The sequence below is a fragment of the Lontra canadensis genome, unplaced genomic scaffold, assembly GCF_010015895.1.
Source record: "Lontra canadensis isolate GAN:19392208 unplaced genomic scaffold, GSC_riverotter_1.0 scaffold58, whole genome shotgun sequence".
Taxonomy (NCBI): domain Eukaryota; kingdom Metazoa; phylum Chordata; class Mammalia; order Carnivora; family Mustelidae; genus Lontra; species Lontra canadensis.
Genome location: NW_022631052.1, coordinates 9,525,914 through 9,549,176, shown reverse-complemented (window position 1 = coordinate 9,549,176; position 23,263 = coordinate 9,525,914). Strand labels below are relative to the sequence as shown.

Here is a 23,263-nt window from a genome sequence, read left to right as displayed (position 1 = left end):
ACGGATTCCCTCAGCCGCTGTGCTTTTTCATAAAGTTTAGCCTACAGAGCAAAGCGAAAGGCTTTCTGAGTGCTACAAAAGATTTCCATTATAGTGGGTATGCTTGCTGCTAAGAAGAATGAGTAGGGGGCCGGTCCCCGCCTCTCAACTCAATTCCCAGCGCCCAACGACTCCTGGACTGAGTCAGGGTCCGGATAGGGCCGGGGGGCGGTCTTGGGGTGTGTCGGAACCGAAGCGGTAGAATAAACGGCAGGCGCTGAGGCCAGGAAAGACCGCAGACGCAAACCCAATTCAGTTTCCGGGTTTGCGTGCTGTCAGCCGCCCCGGTCACGTGGCAGTACGGTCACGTGACCGTGTCCGTGGGGCCTCGCCGGGAAAAGGGGCGGTGGGGCAAAATGGCGGCGCACCTGTCCTACGGACGAGTGAACCTGAACGTGCTGCGCGAGGCGGTGCGTCGCGAGCTGCGCGAGTTCCTGGACAAGTGCGCGGGAAGCAAGGTGAGGGACGGGAGGCAGCGACAGTGCTCTCCAGCCGCCAGTCCGGCCTGGCCTAATCTGGTTCCTGACCGCCTGAGCTCCAGGTGTATGAGGTCGCGGGGGCTTCCGAGGAGGGGAACAGGCGGGACCGGTGAGGCGGGGAGAGGGGCCTACTGGTGGGTCCGGAGGCACACAGCTCGGAGTCGGCGTGGCATAGCATTTGTTTTGTTGCAGCGCAGTAAGCCACTGTGGTATCTCAGCCACCTGAAACAGTTGTGTCAGGTGCCCTTCATGTCCAGAGGTCCAGCAGGTGTGGTGCCTCCCGAGATCAGGACGCGTGGGGCGGACGCGGCCCAAGGACATAGACGGTCCAGTGTCCCTGCATTACAGCGTGTCGTTGTATGTCGAACCATCGAAAGTCTCCGAAGCACCAGCGTTTTACAACCTGCTGCTCACACGGATTATGAAATAAATTATAGTTATTTGAGGTTTTACCGTGACCATTCTGAGGATTGTTTCTCCTGTTAGACCTTTACCACCACCCAGCTTACAGCTGAATGAGAAATGGTAGATCAGGGACTTGATAGGATTTCCTCTTAGTGGTGTCACCTTTCTCCACTCCCCTTAGGATTTATCAGGCCTCCTTAAGTAATTGGCAATACAACTCCGAAAAGAAAAGGAAAACTGGGGAGTCATTGAGGGAGAAAAAAAGCAGGCTAAGTCCTAGGTGCCCAGTTCAAGCTCAAGAAATGATACTGAAATCTCAATAAAATCATGGTTTGGATCAGTGTCAGTATCCTGGATATAATATTGTACTCTGGTTTTGCAAAATGTTACCACTGGGGGAAGCTGGGCAGAACATACAAGGGCTCTCTGATTATTTCTTACAAGTAAATGTTAATCTACACTTATCTCAGTAAAAATTTCAGTTAAAAAAGAGAAGAATGGGGCTCCTGGGTAGCTCAGTCGTTAAGCATCAGACTCTTGATTTCCGCTTAGGTCATGATCTCAGGGTTGTGAGAACCAGCCCCATGTGGAGCCTGCTTAAGATTCTCTCTTCTTGGGGCACCTGGGTGGCTCAGTGGGTTAAAGCCTCTGCCTTCGGCTCAGGTCATGATCCCAGGGTTCTGGGATCGAGCCCCAAATCGGCTCTTGGCTCAGCAGGGAGTCTGCTTCCCTCTCTCTTTCTCTCTGCCTGCCTCTCTGCCTACTTGTGATCTCTGTCTGTCAAATAAATAAATAAAATCTTAAAAAAAAAAAAGTTTCTCTCTTCCTCTTCCTCTGTCCCTCCACCCACCTGGTATGTACCCTCTATTTAAAAAAAAAAAAAAAAAAGCGGAGGAGGAAGAAATTACTCTGGGGATTAGTAGTAGAAAGGCTCTTAAGGGCCCAGAGCAGTGATTTGTGGGTCACTGAGTTCTAGGTTGGTCCCCCTATGCTATAGGTAAGGTCTAAGGTCCCTATGTGACCCTGGACATGGTACTTAAACTTCCCAAACCTTTTAAAACTTTTCTGTCAAAGTAAGATTTGTAATACCTATATCCAAGGTTTTAATTTTATATAATTTGATCATATGACATTTCCATAGAAAATACTAGGTTGAACTGTTGCCATTAGCAGTTTCCATCTCATTCAGTCTAATAATTAATACCATGACACAGATACACAACAAAGTATAGTTCCTTCTTTCTGTTGAGGACAGTGATTAAGTCTTAACTTCCCCATGACAACAGTGGCGTCACTGCGGCCCCTGTGTGGCTCAGTCTGTTAAGACTCCCAACTCCTGATATTGGCTCAGGTCGTGATCTCAGGGTCATGGGATCTGGCTCCGTGTTGGGCCCCAAGTTGGGCTCTGCACTCAGGGAAGTCTGGTTGAGATTCTCTTTCCTTCTCCCTCTCCCCCTCCCTCTCCCTGCACACTCACTCACTCTCTGTCTTTCTCTCTAATAAATAAATCTTTAAACAAAACAAAACAAATCAAACAAAAACCCAGCAGTAGCATCACTTGTCCAGGGCTGGTTTTTCTTTAGACCTGTAAGATATGAATGTGGTTAGAGCCAATTAAAATTTTTGTTAATTCAGAGTTTGAAGCAAATATTCCTACTACATATGACTGCTGGGTTTTTTTTGTTTGTTTGTTTTGGTGAAATTCCTGATATTAACTGTAACGAGAGTGTCCCTTCCATCCTACAGGCAATAGTTTGGGACGAGTACCTCACAGGACCATTTGGCCTGATTGCACAATATTCACTACTGAAGGTAAATGAGTTATCTGGATTTTGTTCAGGAATTAATAATTCTAAACTTTAGCAATAATGGGATTTTACATTTTCTCCTGAGTAATTGGCTGGCAAAGCTCTTTGGCCCTTAGAGACACTGATACTAATGCATGTCTAACATTCTTCATACAGTGGTCCATTGGCCAGTGATTTTATGCTGATCCTAATTCTAGGGAAAATACTAGCCTTGTAGTAAGTGACCATTACCTAGTGTCACTGACGGTTTCTCAAGTGAGAGTCATTTGAATTCAGGTGCAGTAGCAGTGACTTAATCCTGAAACTTTGTCCTTTATACATCTGGATTTGGGGAAACTAAATTTTGCTAATCAAGTAATGTCATTTGGCTGGGATTGTTACTGATGTCTGGATATGACAGGTAAAGTTCAGGGTTTTTTTTTTTTTTTTTTTTTTTTTTTTTTTTTTTCCAGATGAATTTCTCTTTTATTTTTATTTTCAAACAGTAAAACTCACTTTTTTTAATGTACAGTTCTGTGATATTTTAACATGTATGATTTCTTTAACCATGACCACAGAGAGGATGCAGAGCAGTGCTAATACCCCAAAGAGCTCCCCTGGAGCATCTCTTGTGTTCTGACCCTCCTCACTCCAAAGCTCCAGAAAAACACTGATTTGTTTTCTATTCCTTTTTTTTTTTTTTTTGCAAGGGGAAAGGGCATTTCCAAGTTCAGGGTTTTTGTTAACCTTTTGTGTGTGTGTTTTCCTAGGAACATGAAGTGGAAAAAATGTTCACTCTTAAAGGAAGTCGTTTGCCAGCAACTGATGTCAAGAATATTATTTTTTTTGTCAGACCCAGGCTAGAACTGATGGATATAATTGCTGAAAATGTGCTCAGGTATCTCTCACAGCTTATGTTTGGTCCAAAAGCTGTTGGTCCTTCTCATGGTTTTAACGTACTGAGCCTCTTACGAGAAGGAATTCCTCATATTGTCAGTTCGGGGAAAGGTGGCCATTTAGAGAACAGGGCAGGCACAAAAGAACCTAAGAGGGCAAATGGGAAACTCGTGAAGTTGTTCAAACAGTTGGAGAAGGGGATCAACATATAACCCCATTTTCTGGACAGCTAAAACTGAGACCTATACCAATAGAAAGGACTCTGATTACAAAACCAAAACCTCAGATGGTTATTTTTCAATACACTCAGTATAGTGTGCTTGACTTTCATAAGCAAAGTAAGTACAAGCTGATTAAAATTTAATACTGCATCCAATCTTTAGAGGAAGTTCTCAGCCCCGTCTGCACTCTGTGGTACAGTTGATTGATGTGGCCCTTAAGATCTTAAAAGCATATGGGCTATTTTGGGAAGTCCGCTGTCAAGGAGACTAGACCTGGGAGTCAAGATTGATCTTTCATTTCCTGTAAGACTGTGTCACTGTGTTGGTGGGGTTAAAGAATCATTTGTTTTCAGTAAGACACGGATATCCTGTTTCAATAAACCTGAGAGCTTTAAAGCCCCACAGAAAGTTTAAGAGAAAGTTAGAAAATGCATCACAAAACACTGGCTGTGAATCAATGCCTCTTTCCCGCGAGGGGCAACTGTATAACAGTGTGTGAATCTGAAAGTCAGTATGTATGTGTTTATCCAACCAGCATTTATTTAGCGCCTGCTGTGTGCCAAGGCAGTGGTAAGGCTCTGGGAGTAAAATAAGTAAAATAGCCTATGACTTGTGGCTGCTCGTAAGCTAACCAGCATACTTCATTTGCAGTGAAGACAGACGCGGTCCAACAAGAGATTTCCACATTTTGTTTGTGCCGCGACGTAGTTTACTGTGTGAACAGCGGTTGAAGGATCTGGGTGTTCTGGGATCCTTTATTCATCGGGATGAGTACAGCCTCGACCTCATTCCATTTGATGGGGATCTCTTATCCATGGAATCGGAGGGGGCGTTCAAAGTAAGTACGACATTCTCCCTTTTGATGTCACACTTCAGTTTTTTCTTATTTATGAGCATGACAGTGTCAGCGATCCTGTTTTCATCTGCATTTCTGTGACTTCTGTGAAGCTGACCCTCTTTTCATGTGTTTATTGACATTTAAGATTTTTTCCTCTTTGGAGATCTTCAGCTTGTTCATTTTTGTTGCCCATTTTTTTCTTTTTAAGGAATTCTTTATATATTGTGTTCACGGATCACTGTGGGTTACAGAAGCTGCAAGTACTCCCGATCTGTGGTTTTTGCATCTTTTTTATAAATTTTTTTTTACTTATACTTTTACTTTTCCTTTTATTATAGCATTATTATTATTATATTATCTTTTTTATAATTATTATTATAATATTATTATATTATCTTTTCCTTTTAATATCTTTTTTTTTAACCTTTACTTATAAAATCTTTTATCACGTAGACATTTCCCATTATAAAGTGCTTTGCTTTATTTTTTTTTTTAGTAATAGCTTTATTGAGACCTAATTCACATGCCATAAAATTTACCCTTTTAAAGTGTGCGGTGCACCAGTTTCCGGGGTGTTCACAGAATTGTGCACCCATCGCCGCCATCTCATTGTGGACCATTTTTATCATCCCAGAAAGAAATCCTCTGCCCTTCAGCAGTCACTCCTCCCCACCCCCACCTCCCACCGCCCCCAGCTACTGGCAATCACTAGTCCATTGCCATCTGTATGGATTTGCCTATTCTGGAGATTTCTTATCAGTGAAATCATACAACCTGTGGTCTTTTGTGTCTGGCCTCGTAGCATCATGTTCTCGAGGCTCGTCCACATTGTGACAGGTATCCGTCCTTCCTTTCCTTTTATTGCCAAACGGTATTTCGTGGTAATGCCCTCCCGCATTTTGTTTATCATTCATCTGGAGTGGACAGGTGATGATTTTTCATCTGTTGGCGATCATGATGCTGCCAACATTAACATGGATTTTCATTAACATTAATACATGTATGTTTATTTCCCTTACCTATACCTAGAAGTGGAATCACAGGGTCATACGGTAAAGGTCTGTCCTCACTCATTTTCTGCTCCCACCAGAGAGAGATAAGGGTTCCAGTCTTAAATTCTCACCAGCACATTATTGTCTGTCTTTTTGAAGTTTGTCATCCTGGAGAATGTGATGCATTATCTCACTGTGGTTTTGATGTGCGTTTCCATAGGGACTAGTGATATTGATCACCTTCTCATGAGCTTCTTGGCCATTTGTATGTCTTCCTTTAAAGAAATGTCTGTTCTGGGGCGCCTGGGTGGCTCAGTGGGTTAAGCCTCTGCCTTCGGCTCAGGTGATGATCTCAGGGTCCTGGGATCGAGCCATCTGGGATCCCCCTCTCTCTCTACCTGCCTCTCTACTTGTGATTTCTCTCTCTGTCAAATAAATAAATAAAATCTTAAAAAAAAAAAAAAGGAAAAGAAAAGAAATGTCTATTCTGATCCGTGGTGCATTTTTTTAAAGCGGAATAGCTTATCTTCTCATTAGAAGAGTTGTAAGAATTCTGGAATGTTCTGGATGCAAGTTCTTTATTGGATTCACAATTGGCAAGTATTTTCTCCCATTCTGTGAGTTTTTTTCACTTGGTAAAAGCGTTCTCTCCCAATACAAAAAAAATTTTTCAACACAAAATTTTTCATTTTGAAGTTCAGTTTATCTGTTTTTTTTCCCTTTTGATGCTTTTGCTTTCGGTGTCCCATCTAAGAAATCGTTGCCTAACCCAGAGTAACAGATTGACCCCTATGTTTTCTTCAAAGAGTTTTATGGTTTCAGTCTTACATTAGGTCTTCGAGCTACTTTAAGTTCCCTTTTATCTGATGTGAGTTGGGGATCCAACTTCTCTGTTTGCATGTGGCTGTCCGTTTGCTCGGCACTGTTAGCTGGGAGGCAGAACTTTCCTCGTTAAATTGTCTTGGTGCCCTTGGTGTTGAAAATCAGTTATCCATAAATGTGTTTATTTCTGATGTCCCAATTCTATTCCATTAATCACTATGCCTGTCCTTAGGGCAGTACCATACTCTCTCCATTACTTGGCTTTGTAGTAATCTTTGACACTGAGAGGTAGGAGTCTTCCAAGTTAAAGTAGTTAAATATATCACTTTTATTCTTTTAGTTTGTGCTTTTTTTGAGTATTACTAATCTTTCTCCATCCTGAAGACATGGGAAATCTTATATCTTCCTTCAAAAGTCTTGGAAGTTTTGCTTTGTTGGGGGGAAAAAAAAGGTCAGGGCTTTAATCTAGCTTGAATTGTGTATTTGTGTGGTGTGAGGTAGAGTCTCATTTAATTTTTTCCAGGTGGCTAGCCAGTTGTTCCAGGCCTGGTTTTCTCTGCTGCTTATTTTCTGTGTTTATAGCAAATGTGCACACCTTTGTTCTCCAGAATGGAGAGTTTTCTTGCAAATGTAATTTTATGTATTTGTTTTATTTACCATCTTTTTTTTTTTTTTAGGTTTTTTTTTTTTTTTTTAAATCCATTTGACAGAGAGAGGAATCACAAGTAGGCAGAGAGGCAGGCAGAGAGAGAGGGAGAAGCAGGCTTCCCGCTGAGCAGAGAGCCCGATGCGGGGCTCAATCCCAGGACTCTGGGATCATGACCTGAGCTGAAGGCAGAGGCTTTAACCGACTGAGGCACCCAGGCGCCCCTCCTCCATTGTTTTAAATGAAAAATGTAAAATTTTCAACAAAAGTTGGGAGTTTGACAGGGAACACCCTTATATCTATCACCTGGACTGGAGTCACCATTTTGCTCCATCTGTTTCTTGCGTAGCTGTAATGGCGTACCCACGTGTCATTAATTCACATCTCTGTAATTAATGCGAATTGCTAGCAGCTGAGGCAGACGTGTCCCATCATGACAAGCCCCGTCCAGAGGAGAGATTTCCTGTTTGTTTTTCTGAAGATTTGCAAAAAAAAAAAAAAAATAAAAACAAAAGGACAGTTATTTTCTGCTGGGAATTTCAAGCTCTTGGTTTTGTACATTCACTTGAGATTCTGTTTAGAAATCAAAAGATTTTGCCTGGATGGTAACGCTGAGAATTCCCCCTAATGCAAAATTCAACCCCAGTTTCTGATGGAGTTGATGTAACTTTACATATTTTTTTTTTTTTTAAAGATTTTATTTATTTATTTGACAGAGAGAGAGCTCACAAGTAGACAGAGGCAGGCAGAGAGAGAGGAGGGGAAGCAGGCTCCCTGCTGAGCAGAGAGCCCGATGCGGGGCTCGATCCCAAGACCCTGGGATCATGACCTGAGCCGAAGGCAGAGGCTTTAACCCACTGAGCCACCCAGGCGCCCCGTAACTTTACATATTTATGTGATTTTAAACAATGAGTATAATTCAGTGGGTTTTGGCATCAGAAGGCACAGGTAGATCTTTCTGTGCTGTGGGAATATGCTTAGGATCTTCTCCATCATTGTTGTGTATAAAAATGTGGGAATCCGAGTTCACCCCACTGAATGCTCGGTAACAGTGTTTAATGTGTCACGGCCTTCATGCGTATACATAAAAATCAGTGTATATAAACCTGTTTCCTTTATAGAAACTGTGGGCTGTTCTGTTGTGTGGGCATGTGGGATTTGAAGGTTAAAAAGTATGTGTATTTCACTGTTAACAATATTAGCATCTGTCCCTCCCCAAATGTCCTCCTGGCTTAAAACTCCACAAGTGCACAGTAGAGTTGGGATATTAACACAAATAATCACCCCACTGACGCTTATGTTAGAGCAAAAAATTCAAGATTAGTATCTGTTTTTAACTTCTAAGTCTTTTTTAAAAGATAGCCTTATAAAAGGAATGTCTGGGGTGCCTGGGTGGTTCCTTTGGTTGAGCATCCAACTCTTGATTTCGGCTCAGGTTGTGATCTCAAGGTCATGAGATCAAGGTCCGCATCAGGCTCCGTGCTCGGGGCGGGGGCAGGAGGGGAGTCTGCTGGAGATGCTCCTCTCCCTCTGCCCCTACTCCCACGCTTGCTCACTTGCTTTCTCTCTAAAATAAAAATAAGTAAATGTTAAAAAAAAAAAAAAAAGAATGTCTGTAGTAATACGACTTCTTAAATTTAAAATTATTTGAATGCTGGGCACCTCGCTGGCTTGGTCTGTAGAGCACACAACTCTTGATCTCGGGGTTGTGGCTTTGAGCCCCATGCTGGGTATAGAGATTACTTAAAAATAGAGTCTTAGGGGCGGCGCCTGGGTGGCTCAGTGGGTTAAAGCCTCTGCCTTCGGCTCAGGTCATGATCCTGGTGTCCTGGGATTGAGCCCCACATCGGGCTCTCTACTCAGCGGGGAGCCTGCTTCCTCCTCTCTGCCTACTTGTGATCTCTGTCAAATAAATTAAAAAAAAAAAATCTAAAAAAAAAAAAAAGTCTTAAAGGAGCATCTTGGTGGCTCAGTTGGCTAAGCGTCTGTCTGCTTTCAGCTCAGGTAGTGATCTTGGGGGTCCTGGGATCGAGCCCCATGTCAGGTCTCCTGCTCAGCGGGGAGTCTGCTTTTCCCTCTTCCTCTGCCCTCCCCCTCACTCATTCGTGCGCTCTCTCTCTCTCTCAAATAAATAAATAAAATCTTTAAAAAATAATAAGAAGAATACTATTTTGAGAGATGTTCCCTAATACTTTTTTTCTTGAAATTTTGTCTTACTTCTGCTCCTGTCAGGGATTTTAAGTAATTTTGCCAGAAAGTGTGTCTTAGACACTTTTTTTTTTTTTCACCTTCCTATTTGGCTCTTCCAGACTTGGAAGAGCCCTCCTCCAGCAATGCTTCCATTGGTGACCAGACAGTCCTCACAGTGTCTTCAGGTGACAGCCCTCCTTCCTCCCAGGGGCGGAGTGCCCGAGTACTCCTCTATACCCCCCCCCATCCCTTTGTTATTAGACCAGGGGGGGGGGGGGGGGGGGGGGGGGGGTGAAGGCCAGGAGTCTGGTGCAATGTACCATTTTGACTTATTATTTCTTTTGGAGGGGGGAAGGTCAGAGGGAGAGGGAGAGAGAATCTTAATTAAGCAGGCTCTACACCCAGCACAGAGCCCGACGTGGGACTTGATCTCACGAACCTGAGATCCTGACCTGAGCCGGAATCCAGAGTCGGACACTTAACCAACTGAGCCACCCAGGCCCCTCATGTACCATTTGACTTGGGAACAGATGATGATTGTGAAAAACAGCCAAAAAATTACAAATAATAAAAGCTAACATTTATTAAGCACTTACTGTATGTTTCAAGTGCTGGGATTTAATGTTTTATGTGCATTTTCTTCATTTACTCCTTACACTATGTAGAATGTACTCCCTTTTACAGATTAGTAAATTGAGGCACACAGAGGTTATCTGACCAGCGGAGGGAGCAGCTGGGAAGTGGCACAGAGCGGCTCAGATCAAGGCGACCTGAGTCAGTGTTAGAACTGAGCATTTCCCCTCTCGATTCCCAACTGGCTTTGTGTGTATTTTGTTGGCCTTGACAAAATGGACCTCATGTATCTTATAAAGTAAAATGTATTTTCTGAAAATGAGTTCATACCCTAAAGATTGTTCAGCTATGTTTTTTGTCAGTGTATGTGAGATCTCATGTTTGTCAGAACTGCCGAGTGTTCTGTTGTGTGGTCCTCTGGCACTTTGGGGGTCAAAGAATGTGTGCCTTTGTGGGGATTAGCATGTGGCCTTTCCAGAATGCCTTTCCATTCTCATTGTCCATCTTCATTAATCAGTTTACTTGAGAGTCGATAAGTAAGAAGAATTGCTGTGCTTGATGAACACTTTCCTTCCAGAAGGTTCTGCCAGTTGCTTCCACAGCTACATCCCAGTAGCATAGCTGTCGGCCTCATGTTCTCAACCGCCAGATAGCAGCTTGACAAGACGGTCTTGCGTCCCCAGCTTTCCAGGCAAAATGGGAAATAAAGGGGAAGTCCCAGGGCCAGACAGAGGCAGGCACCCAGCACGCACCCAGTGACAGGGGCCTAACAGGAACCACCCTTTCTCCCCGCAGGAGTGCTACCTGGAGAGTGACCAGACGAGCCTCTACCACGCAGCCAAGGGGCTGATGACCCTGCAGGCTCTGTACGGGACAATCCCCCAGATCTTTGGGAAAGGAGAGTGTGCCAGGGTAAGAAGCGGTGCATGTTTCTGCGGTGAAGGAAGGGGTGCCCTGGTACCCAGAAAGGGAGAGATGGGAAGCTATTTACAAACAAGTACAGCCAATCCTATTTATTTCTGAACTCACCTAATTGCTGAAATGTACATGTAACTCCAAACTGAGATTCACAGTGTTTTGCGGCCACATCAAGAGTGGCAAAAAATTTGAGCGGCCCGCTGTGCGTGTTCCCAGCTGACGTCCTTGCAAAAGCAGTGCTTGCCCTCTTGTTTCAGTTCTCGGGCTATAAACAAGTGTCCTTTTTGGCCATTATGTAGTGTCACGCACTACTTAACACCATGTTTTTTGCATTTTTGTGCTTTCTGTTGGTCATTTCCCTGTGTCACAGGGCCTCAAGGGTGGTCGTGCGGCACTGCCCGTGTCCACCCCCCACTCAGGAGGGTTGCGGTGCCGTGGTTGGGCCTTACCAAGAGGAGGATGCCGTGTTGGCTTAGCTTCCCGCAGGCCTGAGTGATGGTGCTGTTGGCTCAGAGTTCATTGTTGGTGACTCAACAATCTGTAGGAAATAGTGTCTTTAAATAGAGGCACACGGAAAACAAGCTTGCCCATTGATGAGTCGGTAGGAATGTTGTGACCAGAGGCTCACAGGAGCCTAACCCCGTGTTTCCCCTTGGAGCAGAGGCTCAGTACACACCGAGTCAGCGCTCATGGTGGCTTTACAGGGGTCTTGTGAATAACAAGTTCCCGCCTTCCCGAGTGGTGGCAGCCATCGGCACGCGTGCACATATGGGAGTGGGTGGCCAGCAGCAGACGCTTTTCTCTAACTGCTGATTTCTGATCAGTCTCACCCTTCCACAGTTTCCCTCCTTTTACATATTTTTGATTGTCTTTCTGTTTTTAGCTACATTTTAAAATCTGCTTCCCAGAAAGGTCCCACCTGATCTAATGTTTTGTTTCCAGCAAGTGGCCAATATGATGATCAGGATGAAGAGAGAGTTTACAGGAAGCCAAAATTCAATATTTCCTGTTTTTGATAATCTCTTGTTGCTCGATCGAAATGTGGATTTATTGACGCCTCTCGCCACTCAGCTTACGTATGAAGGACTCATTGATGAAATTTATGGCATTCAGAACAGTAAGTAAAGTGACATCTGTGTTTCCTGAAAGGTCAATGGATAAAAATATTCAAAAGGGCGTTTTTTGAGGGGAGGGGGTTTCATTTTTGGGGGGTTTTCTTTGAGATGCTTTCTTTGCATATAAATCAGAAGCTATTTGAGAAAATACAGTTCTGACTTCTGGCTTTCAGACACCAGATTAAACAAAAGTCCAGCAAAAACTGGTGTTATTGGTCCCACGAAGGCTGGCCGGATGCTTAGTGTGCAGGACTCTGCTTGTCCCTGTGGGCAGTGACCCTCAGTTAGATACAGATGGCACCGTGCTTTGGAGAAGGTGGACCCTCGGGGCTGGCGGTTGTTGGGAAAGCTTGTTGAAGAGGCCGTATTTGCACTGCATTTGGTGAGGGGTGGGTGGAGAGGCCACAGCAAAGGGCAGGCCGAGTCAGAAACGCAGGGATGCTGCCATGGAGATCACAGTGCGACGTATCCTGGGAAGGGCTGACACTCGACACTGGGGACACCAGATGGAAGATTGGGGAGGCTTGCTAGCATTTAGGTGTGACAGATCATTAGGTCCAAGGTCAGAGACATGTTGATTTGGCTTTGGCCCACACCATAGGCTTGTTTATTTCTGTCAGCATTTTAAGTTTTAGAAATGTTTAATAATCTAATAATAATCCAGATATATTTCTTTTGCCATCAAAGTCTACTTTGTGGAAAAATAAAAACCTCAGTATTATATGCCATTTGTTTCCTGAAGCTGGCTTATTTGTCTCCTGAGTTGAAAAATCCTGTTTTGTGCCTGGGCACATGACCTGTTCCTTCAGTAAATGCACACAGGACCTTGCCCCCTTCCACTGTCATTCCCAGGTTATGTGAAATTACCTCCGGAGAAATTTGCCCCGAAGAAACAGGGCGATGGTGGGAAGGAGCTCCCCACGGAAGCAAAGAAGCTTCAGCTGAATTCCGCAGAGGAGCTCTATGCCGAGATCCGAGACAAAAACTTCAACGCAGTAGGCTCCGTGCTTAGCAAGAAAGCGAAGGTGATCTCTGCAGCGTTTGAGGTGAGGCTGTTTGGGTTTTGCTGCTGCCCTGGGTCGCAGGCTGGAGCCCCCCGACCGCCCACCGAGGGGAGGAAGAGCCTCAGGTCGTGCAGGGGCACGTTTCCCTCCTAAGGAACTGGGGCTCCCTAGGGTTTCTTTTGGGACCTGTTCCCAGACCCGTGACAGAACCGTGTTCCGTTTGCTCCTTCCTGGTGGGGCGGTCGGAGCACTGCTTGCAGTTTACAGCCTCTTATAGATATTTGTTTTACCTTTTCTTTTTCGTTATTTCCTACCTCCCTCACGAGGAAGCTAGCTGTACTATAAATAAAAGATCCTCCAGAATAGAGCTCGTGGTCAGGGGGGACAGCGCTAAGTCCCCGTGGAGGCGGGGGGTGACAATGAGGGAGGTGGTTCATTATCACCTCCCGCCCCCTCTCACCCGGCCACTCATTTACTCTTGGGTAAGCTCACTTCCAAAACAGGGAATTCAGTAACATGATAAACTCTGTTTAGACTTTGGAAACACAAACTGAGAAAATTTTTGAAAACTAATGTTTCACCAAGTCTATATTTCTAGATTTCATCTTTCTGACGGATTATATTTGTTCATTGATTTTCACATTTCTTTTTTTTTTTTTTAAGATTTTTATTTATTTATTTGACAGAGAGAGAGAGGGAACACAAGCAGGGGGAGCGGGAGAGGGAGAAGCACGCTCCCCGCTGAGCAGAGAGCCTGATGTGGGAGTTGATCCCAGGACCCTGGGATCATGACCCGAGCCAAAGGCAGCCGCTTAATGACTGAGCCACCCAGGCGCCCGATTTTCACATTTCTGAAGTTACATTTGGTTTACGTGATTAAATTTTGCCAAAAAAAATGCATCACTAAGCGAGGTTTACTTTGTTCATGGACAATATTCAGGATTGAGATTCAGCAGCAAGAATGAATCTTTTTTGTCTTTTTATAGAGGATATTTTTGCTGTTTATGTTTCCCTCTTAACATAATGTTTTTGTTTTTTATTTGGAAGTGTTTGTGGGTAACCTAATAGTGCCCCCACAAATACTCAGATGTCCCCGAATGCCAGTCACAATAGGATCCCGGGCATAGGAGGAGAAAACCTCACACACTTACTCTCTGAAAACTGCTAACACAGTAGTCAGGCACCATGAACTCATCTCTGTTTCTCTTGTAACGTCGGAGCTGGGTTTGGCCTGATTTATTTGCATTCTTTTTCTCACGTTGATATATGTCATACATCCCATGAGCAAGACACAGAAGAGAGCACTTAAAAGTAAAATACCTTGGGGGCACCTGGGTGGCTCAGTGGGTTAAGCTGCTGCCTTTGGCTCAGGTCATGATCTCAGGGTCCTGGGATCAAGCCCCACATTGGGCTCTCTGCTCGGCGGGGAGCCTGCTTACCCACCCCCGCCGCCTGCCTCTCTGCCTACTTGTGATCTCTCTCTGTCAAATAAATAAATAAAATCTTCTAAAAAAAAAAATATCTTTAGGGCACCTGGGTGACTCAGTCGGTTGAGCGTCTGCCTTCAGCTCAGATCATGGTCCTGGAGTCCCAGGATCAAGGCCCGCTTCGGGCTCCCTGCTCAGTGGGGAGTCTGCTTCTCCCTCTGCCTCTTACTCCACTTGTGCGCGTGCACACTCTGTCTCAAATAAATAAAATCTTGGGGAAAAAAAAGTCTTTAAAAAATTAATAAATAAAATCTCTCCCCTGCTTGATGGGTCTGTCGTTTCCCCCATTTCAGGAGCGGCACAATGCTAAGACTGTTGGGGAGATCAAGCAGTTTGTTTCCCAGCTGCCCCACATGCAAGCAGCAAGGGGCTCACTTGCAAACCACACCTCGATTGCTGAGTTAATCAAGGATGTTACCAGTGAGTATCCTTGGAGGGATGATTTTCATCGGGGCTGATTTCGTACACACTGATGCCAGGGTCACAGGCGCCACAATACCTCCTTGGGAAAGGCAGCTCCCTGTGAACATTGTCATTCTCAGTGTTAAAAATTAAGTGTTCTCATGTCCATAGTTAAATGTGTTTCGTTTGTGGTTAGCTCATTTTCTTCCCATTATTAATACCATCCTAAGACAAAATATTTGGAAAAGCGGTAAGAGGAAAAAACTCTTCTGTAAGTTTGCCACTATAATGAGGCTCCTTTTTGTCTAGAATTTTCCCTCTTGTTAAGGGTTTTTTAGTCAGACCAATGTGACATTTCTGGTTTTGTTTTTGTTTTTCCCTGGAAAACTTCCTGCAGAATTGGTAGAGAGATCATACGTTGAGTATTTTGAAAGCGCTCGGAAGATGTATATTAAACAGAAGACAAGTTTATTCACAAAAATGGGTGCCGTGTATTATGAAGTCTACTTTGAATCCAAAGTAAAACATGGTGTTGGAAAATCAGTCCTTTGTTTTCATGTTAATAGAAAGCAGTTAAAACTGGGTTGAATTTGGGGCGCCTGGGTGGCTCAGTGGGTTAAAGCCTCTGCCTTCAGCTCAGGTCATGATCCCAGGGTCCTGGGATCGAGCCCCGCATCGGGCTCTCTGTTCAGCAGGGAGCCTGCTTCCCTTCCTCTCTCTCTGCCTGCCTCTCTGCCTACTTGTGATCTCTGTCTGTCAAATAAATAAATTAAAAAAAACAAAAAACTGGGTTGAATTTGATGATGATAGTGAGTTGCTAGGGAGATGGGCTTTCCCTGGTTCCGAGGCAAAATTCTTGGGATCTGTGTTGATCCTAAGGGTCCCAAAGGGGTCAGCTACATCTTGCTGCAATTTAGGAGCACAAGGTCATAGGGTTTTCCATGTTTTAGAAGATTGTTTTCAGATGACAGTTTGAACCTTTTGCTTGCTTGTTTTTTGCACGTCTTGTTTCTTAATTATCTTCTGTGTAGGAAAGCGCACTGCTCAAATAAATCAACATTTACTTAATTTCTAAGTTGCATATTTGCTGATTACGTTTCAGCTTCTGAAGACTTCTTTGATAAACTAACAGCGGAACAGGAGTTTATGTCCGGAGTAGACACTGATAAGGTATGTGAACAAAACAACTCAGAAATCATCAGTGATTTCTCAAACACACGATTATAGGTAGAATAGCAACAGTGTTGATTCCCGTGCCTTGCCAAGGCATTTTTAAGAGCAAGTGCGGAATGTGAAAGTCTAGATTTCTTCATGTCACGGACAGTTAGCATTGTGCTGTACAAGGCGCTTCCCAGCCCCTGAAACCAGCCATCTTTAAGGCCTGTCGTAGTTAAATGAAGATATTTGCTTTCTGAGGGAACTGCTCATGTAATTCCTTTAAATTTCTACCTCTACTAATACATTTAAAATTCATTCAGTTTCTGGAAATTTCCTATTCGCTAGAAAATCTCCTATTTTCCAAGAAAGTGCCTATTACTATTACGCATGATCACACACGCCCCAGACATCCTCCCAGAAGGCTGGCTGCTGTGTCGAGACGGGCAGTTGCATTGCCGGAGTGTGTCCTCCGCTTTGAAAAATAATCGTAAAGACCAAGTTCCTTAGGCCCCCAAACCGGATGCCGGGATACATACCTGTGTGTTTTGTTTCCAGGTCAATAGTTACATTGAAGACTGTATTGCCCAAAAGCACCCACTGATCAAGGTGTTAAGACTGGTTTGTCTCCAATCCGTGTGCAATAGTGGACTCAAACAAAAAGTTCTGGATTATTATAAAAGGGAAATTCTCCAGGTCAGTAGGTTTCAAATGACTAATTTCCTAAGGGAGGAAACATCTTTTCAAAAAAATACTGCTTAAAGCTCCTGTTTTGGTATACTGTTTCCACTGTCTTTAATTTTTTTTTTAACACGGCGGGCGGGGGGGGTGGTTTGTCCTTGGTATTGATCACGATTTACTGGTTTTGCATAACAATGACAGCTAATGTTTATTGAGCATTTACTATGTACCAGGCTCTAGTGAAAGAGCTTTACTGTATTCATTTGTTTAATCCTCACTACAGCCCTATGAGTTAGATACTGTTATCGACCCTATTTTATGGATGAAAAAAACTGAAGCACAGGGTCGTTCTGTAGCTTGCCCAAGGTCACCTGACTAGTGAGGGGCAGAGCCAGTGCCAAAGCCCAGGGAACTGGGGTCTGGCGCCCTTGCTCTTACCCAGATTGCATTTGATGGAGGAAGGGACATCTTTGCAAATTTTCTGATATGATCCCTTAGCAGACATACTTAAATTAAGCCCATTTTACTTCATGATTAGGAAAAGGCCACCATTATTTTTAAAATTCTCCCCTGTTTGGACGTGTCTCATGTAGTATTTATTTGCTATCACCAGGCACAGTTAAAGTCATTATGATTAAAACTAAGTGCTCAAATTTTTTTTTATATTGTTTTGTCTTTTAAAAAATTACACAGATGACGCATGCATTCTCATCCTCTAAGATTCAGATAAGGCCAAGTGTCCAGGAGCAACATGCGGTCCTCCCCGCGCCCCACTCCTGCCCCCATCGCCCTCCCCATACAGGACCCGGGGCCGCAGTTAGGTTATGCGCCTCCAGACTCCCTTGCTTGTATTTATGGACAAAGAATATTCACACTCACCGACTGGGGTGAGACTGGCTGGGTCCGTGTCCCGGCTCTGTTACTGAGTAGCCGTGTGACCTTGGGCAAGTTACGTAAATGTCTCTGTCAGATGGAGACAGTAGTACCACCTAGCCCGTCGGGTTCTGATAAAGACACGGAGTTGTGGGGGGCACCTGGGTGGCTTAGTGGGTTAAAGCCTCTGCCTTCAGCTCAGGTCATGATCTCAGGGTCCTGGGATCGAGCCCCACGTCGGGCTCTCTGCTCAGCGGGGAGCCTGCTTCCCTTCCTCTCTCTCTGCCTACTTGTGATCTCTGTCAAATAAATAGAATCTTTAAAAAAAAAAAAAAACACGGAGTTGGTGCGTGTGACAGCCTTAAAGCAGACACTGCCCTGCCCCCAGAAGTGTTATGTCAGTGCTGGCTGTTACTGTTACTATTTACTGTATCTTTATTTTTTTTTTAAGATTATTTATTTATTTATTTGACGGAAAGATCACAAGTGGCAGAGAGAAGGGGGGAAGCAGGCTCCCCGCTGAGCAGAGAGCCCAATGCGGGGCTCAATCCCAGGACACTGAGACCATGACCTGGGCCGAAGGCAGAGGCTTAACCCACTGAGCCATCCAGGCGCCCCTCTACTCTATCTTTTTAAAAACAGAAAGAAAGTCCTCCTGTATATAGTATTCTATTTCTGTATTTTTTTGTTCTTGAGAATATATCCAGGGGCACCTGGGTGGTACTGCCGGTTGAGCTCCCAACTCTTGGTTTCAGCTGAGACTGTGATCGCAGGGTCATGAGATGGATGTGGGGCTCCGTGCCCAGCGGGGCGTCTGCTTGACATTCTCTCTCCCTCTCCTATGCCCCTCCCTCTGCTCTTGTGCACATGCACTCTCTCTCTCTCAAGTAAATAAATTAGTTTAAAAAAAAAAGAATATATCCAGATCTTCCTCATCAGGATGTATCAATGTGCCTCATTCTTTTTTTGAATATCAAATTATATCACACTTAAAACATTTATTATTTATTCGATGCTCCCTTAAGTTGGGTCCATAAATTCTAACTTTATTCTTTTTTAATAAATTCTGACTTTAAAGGAAAAACTTTAAATCGGTCTTTGAAGCAGGGAGCTGGTTAATTGTGACAAGCAGGCAGGTCGCACGCGCCACGTGGCCCCCGTGCCCGTAGACAGCCCGTGGACTTGGGTAACGGGCCCCAGCGTACAAACGAAATCTGTTTGTTGGAAGTGCTCTTTTTAGAAAGTGGCAGAAACTCTTTTCCTGATCTGACTTCTGTCCGAACGGCTCGCCTTGCAGACATACGGCTATGAGCACATACTGACCTTGTACAACCTAGAGAAGGTTGGCCTGCTGAAACCACAGACGGGGGGCAGAAACAATTACCCAACCATCCGGAAAACACTACGCCTCTGGATGGATGACGTGAACGAGCAGGTGAGACACACCCCTCCGCTTCAGCTCAGTTTACCTCCTGGTACCAGCCTGGGCCCGAGGGCAAGGAGAGGGCACTACCGCAGAAATCTGTTCCAGAACCTGGAGAGAAGAACTGTGTGGAGAGGCCATCTGACAAGACGAGGGAGGAGAGCCCTCTGGCTGAGAGGCACAGCCAGCCTCCAGCAGTGTGGCAGAAGGAAGCCAGGGCCGTCAACCCGACCCCTCGTGCTGGCCACTCTCCAGGTTCCATCTGGTGCCTCCCATTGGCCAACCCAAAGAGGGCGTGGGGGCACATTGGCATAGAGCCTACAGGTTTGCCTCCTGGACACAGAGCACCAAGTTGGGGGAGCGAGGAGGTGGAAGGATCCGGAAAATGTCCAGCACGTGTGGTAAAAATGTCGGCCGTACAGAAGTAAGGCAGACAGTGAAGAGTCAGTTTCCCTCCACATCTCACCCTGGTTTTCCCTCAGAAGGAACCGCTGTAATCAGTTTTTTATCTGTCCGTCCAGGAAGGTTCTGTGTCTCTACAGACCTTTTAACATAAATGATGCATATTTATACCATTGGCCTCCGAAGTAGAGTGCACTTTGCCTTACATTTGTTGTTGATTCCAGTTTTTCTAAATTTCTTCCTATTACTTTCTTTTTCGGACTTTCATAGGAACTTAATCAGGCTGCCTCCTACAACAAAAGCTAATAATTCAAAGTGGCAGAATCGGATTATCTTCCCCCAGGGGGGCAGAATATCCATACTTTTACTTTCTATATTGTACAGCGTAATAACAATTTATGAGTTCCCCTCTCTTCACTGTTCTGACCTGCCTCTCCCTACCCCCCCCAGCCACCACTTAACACTACCTCTCGAAGATCCTTCTGTGATCTACCTCGTTCTTTTTTGTAAGTTTTTTTTTTTTTTTTCAATTGCTGCATAGTGGTTTTGCAGCTAAACCTTAATTTCTGACGTAACAGATTTCTCTTGATAGAAATTCAGGCACTTCCCAGTCTTTTGCTAGTACGCACAGAGTTGCGGTTAATACATCTGGCTCTTCCGGTGGACGAGCCCTTCTGTCGGAGAAAAGCCCGAAAGTAGAACGCCTGGCTTCCAGGGACATGCATGTTGTCACTCGGCTAGAGAGTGCCGGCTTTCCCTCCAAGAAGTTTCTTGCCAAAGCAGATAACAGCATTTCATGGTCAGTGCCTCGAGATGCTTTGAGTGGCTTTTTCAAGATCTAAGTTCAAAGCTAACCTCGGGATATTGCGGAGTTCGGTTGTGTTTCTGCCTTGAAAGCCAAATCACTGAATTTTGGGTTACCCAAAAGGCCGCTGCTCAGTGGCTCTGCGTCTCTGTAGCTACAGACTTCCCCCCACTTCATGATTTCACAGAATCCCACGGACATATCGTATGTATACAGTGGTTATGCCCCTCTCAGCGTGCGCCTGGCGCAGCTGCTCTCGCGGCCTGGCTGGCGCAGCATTGAGGAAGTTCTCCGCATACTCCCAGGGCCCCACTTCGAAGAACGGCAGCCCTTGCCCACGGGACTGCAAAAGAAACGTAAGTCTGTGGCCAGTCTCTGTAGAGAATTATGTGCTGCTCGTGTGGTTTTCGTGATTGTGCAGTTGCTTTGTAAAGTACATTTGTAAGGTATTTGCAGGATTCAGGGTCCGGTAATCTCTTTTGTTAGTTGCTAATGTGCAGTGTAAGCTCTAGAACCCAGCATTCCCTCAGGAGAGCAGCTTTCAATTGCTGAGTTGAGGATCTCAGGAGCTCGAAAAAACATTGAGATCAAAACCGCATTCCTGAGTTTCAAAGGAGCTGTCTGTACGTACCAAGACACAGTTAACTGCTTTTTCTTAAATATGATGCTTTTTTTTTTTAATTAAAGATTTATTTATTTTAGAGAGAGAGGGAGAGCAAGCATGGGGAGAGGCAGAGGGAGAGGGAAAAAGCAGATTCCCTGCTGGGCTCAGAACCCAACTCAGGGCTCAATCCCAGGACGCTGAGATCATGACCTGAGTGGAAGGCAGACACTTAACCAATTGAGCCGCCCAGGCGCCCCCAATGATGCAGGTTTTTTTTAAAGATTTATTTATTTTTAGAGCGAGCACACGTGAAAGAGCAAGTGGTAGGAGGGGCAGAGGGAGAGAACCTATAAGCAGAGTCCCTGCTGAGCACAGAGCCCAGCTCTGGGGCTCCATCCCATGACCCATGAGGTCATGACCTGAGCCAAAACCAGGAGTTGGGTGCCCAACCGACTGAGTACCCAGGCACCCCCATGATGCAGTTTTTTAGTTTAGTTTTTTTTGTTGTTGTTTAAGATTTTATTTATTTATTTGACAGAGAGAGACACAGCGAGAGACGGAACACAAGCAGGGGGAGTGGGTGAGGGAGAAGCACACGTCCCGCTGAGCAGGGAGCCCGACATGGGGCTCAATCTCAGGACCCCAGGATCATGACCTGAGCCGAAGGCAGATACTTAACCCACTGAGCTGCCCAGGCGCCCATGATGCAGTTTTTTAAGACGTGGGAGGAGAAGCACCCATAATAAATAATTGTTTTTTCTGAAATGTTTCCCTTTCAGGTCAACCAGGGGAAAACCGAGTCACTCTGATATTTTTCCTCGGGGGAGTAACCTTTGCTGAAATCGCTGCGCTGCGATTTCTGTCCCAGCTGGAAGATGGAGGTACAGAATACGTCATTGCCACCACGAAGCTAATGAATGGGGCCAGCTGGATAGAGTCTCTAATGGAAAAACCCTTCTAGGGGGATCAGAGTCGACTTGAGTGAACTACAAAATAAACTGCTCCTTTGGAGAAGCCGCCAAGCGGAAGTGAAACCCCACCGAAGAATGACAGGAGAATACAGAATTTACTTCGGGGGTCAGCTTCTCCAATTACACTGGTTTCTCCTTTCTGCTTCTCTTTTGTGTTTCTAATTTCTTGAAGAAAAAAGAGAAGAGAATCCACCTGGCTCCCAGGAACACCAGTTGTTAAAGTTCTAAGCTCGGGGTCTTCCTTAGAGACCCTGCAAACGTATTAAGGACGGTGGGGACAGATAATCTCATACAGCTGCGCAAATGAGGTCGTTCTTAACATAAGAAGGTGGAGACTGGGCTGAAAATGAAAAGTAGAACGTCTCACCCCTAATAGGAATTTCTGGAAGGCACGTCAGGCCTGGGGCGGTTCGGAGCAGGAGCTGGCCCAGTCACAGAGTTGAGATCTCTTTGTCCTGCAGATTAGGCCACGTTCTGTTCGGTGGTTGTCAGCCTCTGTCTTAGGTGGTCACTAAGGCAAGTATTGATTCCTTCTGCCTCTCAGTCTTCTGCTCCTATAAAGCAAGAGGTGTGGAGGGACTTCCTTCTCCAAATCAAAGTTCGTCATCTGTCTGCCCAGCTAGGGTTCTGTGGGTCTCATACTCGTCAAGGGCTTTTTACGTCGAAGAACGTGAGGTTGGGGAGCAGCTGCCTGAGAATTTTCTTTGACGCTATTCAGACGCTTTCTGAGCACTCGTGTTTTTCCCGGTGTTGCCATGGTAGATGCCTCCGCCCAGGCGTCCGTTTTCTTCCCCATCCATCGTGGGCCCCAGCACCCGCTGGTCCCCCGTGAGCAGCAGCAACTCCTGCTTCTTCGGCATTTGGCGACACCACCTGCACGGTAGCTGGCACACGTCCTTCTCCACACTGTCTCTTGTGTCTGTTTTGCTGGGAAACATACAGCTCCGCCGCAGGCCCTGGTCCAGTGACCTCTGCCTCCTCTGGTGCAGCTCGTCCATGGCCTTGGTGTCCAGCAGTCGCAGCTGCTCCTCCTGCAAGGGATGGTTAGCCTGTGGGACAGAGGGACAGGGAGTTGGTCGAGAGGCTGGAAACCTCCTGCTCCATCCCAGCATCTGGAAGTTAAATCCAAGAACGGGACCAAACGGATGGCTTCATAGCCCTTGCCCAATCTCCCCTTTGTTGGGGGATCAAGGTCAGCATCCTTCCTCCGGGGAGGTGTGGCTTCTGTTGTTTCTCGGTAACCACACTTGTTTTCTGCTCATTTTGTACTGTTAGTGAAATTCTGGTAGCACATTGCATGCTGTGAGTGAAAGAGAAATTCTACAAAAAAGATCTCTAAGAATGAGGAGCAGAAGAGGTCCTATTTAAAAATATGCATTCCACTTGGCCTTGACATTCAGTATTTGGAAAAGGGTCTTTTAAAAAAAACAGGTCTGTTTTAGAAAATCCGTTTTCAAATACTCATTATCCCAGGGAGATTCGTTTTATACCTTCCAAGCCCCAGCTGTTGTTAGCCTCAGCCACTTAGAGGACG

General features: G+C 45.2%; 1 protein-coding gene and 1 long non-coding RNA gene across 2 annotated transcripts; one reads left to right on the top strand and one right to left on the bottom strand.

Moving 5' to 3' along the window:
* Positions 1–344: 344 nt before the first annotated feature.
* On the top strand, positions 345–22,456 carry VPS33A (VPS33A core subunit of CORVET and HOPS complexes). Its single transcript, XM_032876362.1, has 13 exons — positions 345–497; positions 2,670–2,735; positions 3,481–3,608; positions 4,480–4,666; positions 10,685–10,801; positions 11,750–11,924; positions 12,775–12,968; positions 14,707–14,833; positions 15,918–15,985; positions 16,529–16,666; positions 18,822–18,959; positions 20,342–20,510; positions 21,538–22,456. Exons 1-13 carry the CDS (start codon positions 396–398, stop codon positions 21,717–21,719), a joined length of 1,791 nt encoding a protein of 596 aa, XP_032732253.1. The 5' UTR covers positions 345–395; the 3' UTR covers positions 21,720–22,456.
* Positions 3,466–22,925, bottom strand: LOC116878669. The gene is made up of 3 exons (XR_004384864.1): positions 22,822–22,925; positions 6,057–6,064; positions 3,466–3,476 (listed from the first exon to the last, which is right to left on the bottom strand). It is a non-coding gene; the product is annotated as an uncharacterized LOC116878669 (long non-coding RNA).
* Between the last annotated feature and the right edge of the window lie 338 nt (positions 22,926–23,263).